General features: G+C 44.5%; 1 protein-coding gene across 1 annotated transcript; it reads left to right on the forward strand.

The window, feature by feature from the left end:
- Positions 1-430: 430 nt before the first annotated feature.
- LOC307079658 (uncharacterized protein) lies at positions 431-7,051 on the forward strand. The gene is made up of 8 exons (XM_079742111.1): positions 431-593; positions 994-1,090; positions 1,440-1,605; positions 2,506-2,651; positions 3,740-3,916; positions 4,466-4,582; positions 4,887-4,973; positions 5,429-7,051. The coding sequence occupies exons 1-8, from the start codon at positions 580-582 to the stop codon at positions 5,588-5,590; spliced, it is 966 nt and encodes a 321-aa protein (XP_079598237.1). The 5' UTR covers positions 431-579; the 3' UTR covers positions 5,591-7,051.
- Positions 7,052-7,834: the final 783 nt, after the last annotated feature.

Below are 7,834 nucleotides of genomic sequence, written 5' to 3' on the forward strand. Positions count from 1 at the left end.
CCGCTGGAGTTACAATGTCACCAAATACACTGTAGAAGAATTATCTTCCGGATAAACATTTACTATGGTATAGTAGGCACATGGGCCCATACAAATAAACCCTTTCTACTTAAACCTCACTTTGCGCCACAGCACTCGACGCATTTTCTGCAGGAAATCTTTTGTAGTTTGGCATCATTATTAGATGCATTATTATTTCGGCACCAGCATGAATCTATGGTAGACTATGATCTATCATCACAGTCTACCAGAAGGACACGTTGAATACATTGATTAATGCAGTTACATTATGTGTTTAACAAATGAACCACGATCCTTAAACAATGTGCCTTGCACACGTAGAGACGTCGTTGCGAATGGTGGCGGACTTGAGCTACAGAGCGGGGCTGTAGAGGACACTTCAGTACACACTAGTGCACATAGGAACGACGCCTGGAAATCACTGCAACTATGAATGCGGAACTGCAACCTACGCGAATATAGACTTCCTTCTCAATGCGCAAAGTATAAACCGAGACTAAAATATGTAGTGGGAAGATGCAGTGACAAAGCCTGCACTCTACAGAACTTTTAGGGAACATGGACGAGATAAGGTAAAATAAAACACGCACCGTCTGCAACTTTTCCTACTGAACTGACATGCCTACAAGTGGGTCGCAACATGTGACCCTTCGGTCCGCGAAGACTCGTGAGCGACAGACCTACTGCGTTGTTAGAAGAAGGCTTGATTGATTACAAGTGGTTATTTGACGACATCTCTACTGTACTCTGTGGCAAAACGTCTGCTGTGTAGCTGTATCATAGTAGGGCCAATTGTAGCCTAGTATACGATTAGTCTTTAAACTTTCAGTTTAAAGACTTTTCAGTATATCAACGTATACATTTGTTAAATGTTGTCAAACTACTTTAACACCACTGGTGTACTATACACCAAAGAGCGTGCGAGTTTGTTGTGTTCACAGCCGCACCGTGTATGTCGGTCCTACTTCACAGACCTCTGTTGGACAACTCGCCAGCAGAGGGCGCTGATGTTCCACATCTGAACCTGAGGCCGAGGCACCAGGAGTTGATCCCGACACCATGCGGTCCGGTGAGGTCAAACACCTTCATTCAGTAGGACAATACAAAATACAAATAAAAGATTTCCTCCCCTATAGATTTAGTTTGTCTTTTAGTTGTGAATGTTTAATTGGAATACATCCACTACATGTTGCATAGCCGGGGAAGTCGGACACATTACATTTAACTGCACGTACACATATAAACACCTCGACAAATAAAGGAACGAAGCCTTTGAATCGTCTAAGCTCTCTTAATCAACTTAAGTCTCATCGTTACGCGTTTGGTACATTATACATTTGCAGTTTTTGCTTTCTCCAAAGTCAACCACGTTTGTCCTCCATCATCATCCTCATCCCCGGCGCCCTCTTCGTCCCCAGATCAAGCCCTGGGCGGAGCTGAGCCGGGCGGTGCAGCTGTACTTCTGCTTCACGCTGGCCTCCATGTGTGTGCTGCTGGGCCTCACGCTGGCCAGCCTCTGCGGACAGTACGACGCCCTCCTGGAGCAAGACTTTGGCGTGTCCCTCATCCAGCTGGTGGGAATCGGTGAGTGCCATGGCAACAGCGCTTCTCATAGCAACGCATCGAAGCGCCTGTGGTCCGGAATGAACGTGTTTGGTGGAGTTGTACTCTTGTCGGGGAATTCGGCCAGCACCTGTGATATGTAGCGCCTCCTACTCTTACTGTGTGCACCACCACTTATCATAATAACATGTACACTAACCTCGTTTCTTTCAGATCCCTATAGCTGATCGTCACTCTGCCTGGGGGGGCCTTTGTATCTTTTACTGGGTCGAGCAGCGCTTTGAAACGTTTTCTTGTAGTTGCCCCAGTTTCAATTGTATGCAATTGTAGGTTCCTTTTGGGCGAAAAAGTAGTCCCTAGTCCATAGTTAGACGATCTCAAAAAGATTGTGTGAAAGAAGCAGGGGTCGAGAACCTGGGTGTATAAATGCCAACAGTGTTAAGGTTTCAATTGACCACAAGGCTGCTGTAGCTTTGGTTTGAGTCATCAAAACGTGAATCGAAAACAGACTAGTGTGCTGGCGGAGGTCCTGATCCATTGTATCTGTACATTCCTTCATCCCAGTGAGTCTCTATGGAGCGCCAAAGGTCCACATAGGACGACTCCCCCTCACCCTGAGCTCCGACGCACACGCAGCGCACCAAAGTGGCTTCATATTTGTTGTCCATATTTGTAGCATTTGTAGTAAACCCCCCCAAAAAAGCAGTGTTCGAAGTTCTAGTAGAAGCACATTAAGAGCGAACGTAACATAGTGTTTTTCCAAACACTCCTAATAGTTAAGTCTGGTTTGGATGAGGCAAATCAGAAACATCACTCTAGCGTCCTTCCCGACATAGTCGTGTGCTCGGGGCTTCAAGCGTTGCGATGCCGGTGGCTGACGGTTGTGTTTCCTCTATGTTTGTGTTGTTTGTGTCATCGTAGTGTTCTGCGTGTACTACGTGTTGAGGGGCATACTGCAGGAGAACAGACAGGAGCTGTGTGCCTTCCTACTGAGCGTGTTCACCGTGGTCCTCCGCTCAGTGCTCAACTACAGCCTCCTGCCACACGAGGAGCAGCAGCAGCTAATGGTGACACACACACACACACACACACACACACAGACAGACAGACAGACAGACAGACAGACAGACAGACAGACAGACAGACAGACAGACAGACAGACAGACAGACAGACAGACAGACAGACAGACAGACAGACAGACAGACAGACAGACAGACAGACAGACAGACAGACAGACAGACAGACAGACAGACAGACAGACAGACAGACAGACCTAAACCAAAAGAACAACAGTAACTCAAATGACACACTTCCTACATCATGTGACATTCAATGGCTGAGTGCCCTGAGAGCTTAGCACTTTGGTTAGCACTAAGCTATTAGTAGGGAAATCTTTCTCCTCAGAATCTAATAAGATGCCTTACACACTTTGGGGGGGGGGGGGGGATGGGGTCCTGTATGTTTATGTAGGAGTAGTATTAGTAGTAAGAGCATATTTGCTAAAGTTCTTCTTTTTCTAAAGACACAACGAGTGTCAAATCTCTCTATTCCTAAGTAATGGAAAGACTGTGTGCCTTGGTACAGTAAAGAAGTATTGTGAGCGTCCTGTATTATAAAGCTCACACTTAAAGGCCAAATGCCCCGAAAGATACTAGGCAGAAAACACTTCTACTGAAAGAAATGGTTGGACACTGATGATGCAAATCCATGGTGTCATCGTGACACGTGAAGCCGACTGTGTTCCTAATGCTCTGCTGTGATTAATCATCTCTTGTTTTGCCGGGATTTCCCAACACTAACAGAACGGGTTGAACAACATTAAACAAAAACAAAGCAATGTAGGCGGGTCAACGCAGATGTTTGAAGGGCCCCTGTCACACCACCAGGTGTGAGTGTGATTGCCCTTCCCTGTGCCTTGGTGACATCACAAGTGGGCGTGTCCACAGAGATGTTTGGCGGACAAATCAGCCTAACCAGTGGACTGTGGCAGACGTTGCTGATCCATCTGTCATACATCTAGGTGGAGCCTCCCACTTGTGATGTCACTAAAACACAGGAAAAGGAGGCCGGCTTTCAAACGGCTTGTAATGGCTGATCACACTCACACATGGGGGGATAACAGGGGCCCTTTAACGCGCCGACACATGTTCCCAGGTGAGGTTTGTGTGCATACTGTGTGTGGGCGTGGTCCACGTCGTCTGCACCTGCCTGCTCATCGGGGCGGCTGATAGGATGGCCTTTCGCGTGGGCGGGGCCTTGGAGAGCGTCCAAGAGCGGTACTTCCTGCTCAACCTGTGCTTCTCCATGGTGACCTTTGACCTGCAAGCTCAGGTGAGATCCTGGAGTGACAACATATGCGGAATACAAAAGAGAGAATTATTGCAGTGACTTTAACTGTTTAAGATTAACTTCGAAATGTATAACACCTTATTTATATATATATATATATATATATATATATATATATATATACAGGGTGCGATTTGCCAGTGGGGATGGTGGGGATTATCCCCCCCTCTGGTTTACACGTCCTACCCTCTGCTGAATTATTTTTATCCTCGGTGGGGATAAAAATTATCCCCCCCACCCAAAGTATTTTCACCATTACATCGTAATAATTAACAACCAAAATACACAGGGTCCGTCTTCATTTTGAAACATTTTAAAATGTTTCTCAAAATTATCCCCCCCTCTGGTATTTTCACAAATCGCACCCTGTATATATATATATATATATATATATATATATATTCCAATACAGTTGGCCTATATTTACAACAATCAAACCGAACAACACATTTTTAAAAAGGCTTGCAGTTGTATACCCATCGATTCTAATGAATAACTACTAGTGGTGAAAATGTCTTCCCACGACTCCAGCTGTGCTTGTGTATCTTGATGAAATCGGGGAGCGAAGCCACGAACCTCAGGGACAGCATTCTGATCGGCTGCGCCCTCTTCTGGTCATGTCTCACTACTGCAGTCGGCGTGGTTGCTGTGAGCCGTTCACTTACTTTTACTGACAGTTGAAACTGCAACTGTTTTTTCCTGTTATCTTTACCTAAATGTCGTTATGGTTCCTAACTTAAATTTGATTGGGCTGTTAATGTTATATACGAATACACTGTTAAAAAAATAAATAGGATTATTCTGACCAGGAATCACACAAATAAATGTAAATGGTTATGGGCTAAAGTTCTCCATCAGTTAATGTTAATGTACAATTGATTGGTTCTAAACTGTTCTCTTTTAGACTTTTTTTAAAAGTTGCAATTATTATTTTTTTCTTCCCGCTCCCTAGCTTTTGAAAGAAGCCCGAGTCTTGGTTTTGGCTTTCCTCCTCCTGAACATTCCAGAAGTGGCCTTTTTCATCTATCTCATGTTCACGGTGAGGGCCCGACACAAACTAGTTACCACTCGTAACTATTGGTGAAATAAAGGATTTCAACGTTTTTGTCAGCATCGACTTTTCTGTTAAAGTCTTCCACCTATTGCCATTCTCATTTTGTATGCATCAGAAAGTATAAACAGTTAACGTCAGTACATTCATTCACAAAATGAATCTCATCATAGCCATGAACTCGGAGAAACCTGGCCTGTGTGAGAATAACTTACCCAAGGAGCTCCACTGTTGTGTGTGTGTCTGACTGTGTGTGTGTATTTATGTGTGTGTGTCCTTGTGTGTGTGTTTGTGTGTCCTTGTGTGTGTGTGTGTTTGTCTGACTGTGTGACTGTGTGTGTGTATTTGTGTGTGTGTTTGTATTTGTGTATTCCTGTGTGTGTGTGTGTGTGTGTGTGTGTGTGTGTGTGTGTGTGTGTGTGTGTGTGTGTGTGCGTCTGTAGGTCATCAGCAGGTGGCTGGGGGACAGCGGTGGCCCCCACACGCTGAAGGCTGCCAGCGTGGTGGGGGCCCTGCTCTCCGTGGGGATCAAGATGGCGCTCCTGGTGGCCCTCGGGCGTCTGGACAAGCACTTTCGCCAGGGCCTGAGGGGCCAGGGAGCCTAGAGCTGCAGGCTGAAGCATTAGTTACAAATATAGATTTTTTCCATCATTTTCATATTAAGTACATATCTATATATACACCTGTGTCTATATATCTATATATATTTGATATACATGTGCTCTTTTGTGACGTTTTTCTTCCCTGGACTTCAGCCTACTGAAGTTTCCGAGGTTCAAGGAGATGGTCGCTAGATAGCCCCGGTGTCTTAATCAACCAACCAACCTGTACTTTGTCCGGTCACTCCTCTACGCCGTCCACTACGCACTAAGACAAGCCGCTCTGTACTTTTCGGTTTGCCTTGTGTGCCGGCTGTTACGACTGACGACTGTTATCCAAAGCCATGTACAGAGCACTTTTAGAAATGGAGATACAGGTCATCCATGAGCAGGTTTAGTGAGCAGGTGGCTAAAGCATCTTACTAAAAGGACATTGGGATTAAAGTTTTTGACCATGTCCATTGTAACCCGTTAACTGACCGTCACCATGGCAACCTGTTTACTGACCAGTCTCCCCCCAAGCTAGAGCTGACCAGAGACACCTCTTCATCAGGAGGTGCAGGTGAAAGTCACACACCATGTTCTGATTTTTCCAAAGTGTTACGTGCAACAGTAGCTGCTGCTCTCGTTGACAACTGGGTGTTTCTTGTGCAGGACGCATTGAGATGAAAATTTAGAATTGTATTGTTAAAATACCTTTTTCTTGTCATGACTTTTTTGGTATAATTTTTTGAAACACTGGCATGGAATTAGCACAACTTTAGGTATTGCTTTTTTTTAAATTTTTTTTACTTAAGGTGTTCAAGGTGGCAATCTCGAAGGTTTTCATTGTGATGGATGTATGTTAAGTTACCAACTATTGCCAAATAAAGTCCCTTCACCAAAGGGATCGCCAGAGAGAACATAACGGAAATCTTCGAGATTTCCAATTTATTTTTTCATTTAAACAAAAACGACTTTAATCAGAAGATTATTAATGTTCTGCAAATTGGAATCAATGATAATGTAACAAATTTTGTTTACAACATTCAAGCAAAAGTGTACAATGAAATACATACATACGTTTCCATGTTAAAGATTTGTTGTTTATTAAAGTGCTCTGGGCGAGAAAAAAATAGCAGAATTCATACAGAATTATTTACAAATGTACCGTTACAAAAGTGAGAGCTGAGAGAAACAGGTTTTGAAAGTGAAAAGCACTTTTTTCGCAAAGACTGGACTACTTGGCGTAATGTAAAAAATAATGAAATTCGTAGTTCCTGTTCCCGTTGACAAGGGTGGGACTAGAAGGGCCCCTCATTCACAAGGTTAGATCTGAAGGGACACTAGTGGTAGCGTTTCATTGTACAACTCCTTTGTTTCTTGTGAATGATTCTTCAGTGGTCAGCCTCACGGGTAAGGCTCATTGTTTAACCCTTGGGCCACGGACTTAAAAAGTAAACGTGTAGTAAAAAAAAAAAGAATTTATATATCTATATAGATATATAAAGATTTAGGTTTCCCAAAACCACTGGGACTTACTTCAATAATCTGTTGATTAAATCTAAACCAGGTGGGAGTACCAACTCCGGGGATGCCTCTTAAACGGGTCAAGGTTCAGTTATGGTTCCATGTCGTCTCAACGCAATGACCACGCAGACGCTTTGACGCAGTCGTGAACCTGTTTTGGTTCTGTGTCGGGTTTAAGTTAGAGGACCAATCACAGCCCTTGCTGCTGCGTCGCCTCGATGCAAGGTTACAATTTTTGGGAGGGCCACGTCCCTTGTGGTGGACACAAGGAGGGTCCGCAAGGACGTAATGGGTCCGTAAAGCCCCTTGCTTTGTGTCGGCGTGGAACCAAAAGAGCCTTTAGTAGATTGAGGAGACTGAACACAATACATCGCACACTCAACACTTACAGGAAATTAAGAGGAATGATCTCTCTTGGTCTTCTTGAAAAACATACAGTGATACTAGCTACAGTGATCAATGGGAACACTGGTCCACGGGCTGGTCAATAAGTATCTGTACTGAATAAATGACAGACCCTCCACATTATACATCAGACACGCTATACGTGTTCAAAACACACGCACACACACAACTCAGACTTTGAGCACACCACCCACGGTAACAATCGCCGACTAAAAACCCAACCTCCACCAGTACAGGGTCCCACATTGGGTCAAAACCCCCGGCAGAAGTGTGCATGTCCCCCTATGGCTTACGACGCGACTACCACCACGTCCACGACGAAGAACACGCACAAGA

The sequence above is a fragment of the Pollachius pollachius genome (genome assembly GCF_949987615.1).
Source record: "Pollachius pollachius genome assembly, chromosome: 8".
Taxonomy (NCBI): Eukaryota; Metazoa; Chordata; class Actinopteri; order Gadiformes; family Gadidae; genus Pollachius; species Pollachius pollachius.

What these genes read in the sequence shown, in the direction of transcription:
- LOC307079658 (XM_079742111.1), top strand. An exon ending in CTGCAGTCGGCGTGGTTGCT is followed by an intron (nt 4,583 to 4,886) that starts GTGAGCCGTTCA and finishes CCCGCTCCCTAG; the next exon opens with CTTTTGAAAGAAGCCCGAGT. An exon ending in TCATCTATCTCATGTTCACG is followed by an intron (nt 4,974 to 5,428) that starts GTGAGGGCCCGA and finishes GTGCGTCTGTAG; the next exon opens with GTCATCAGCAGGTGGCTGGG.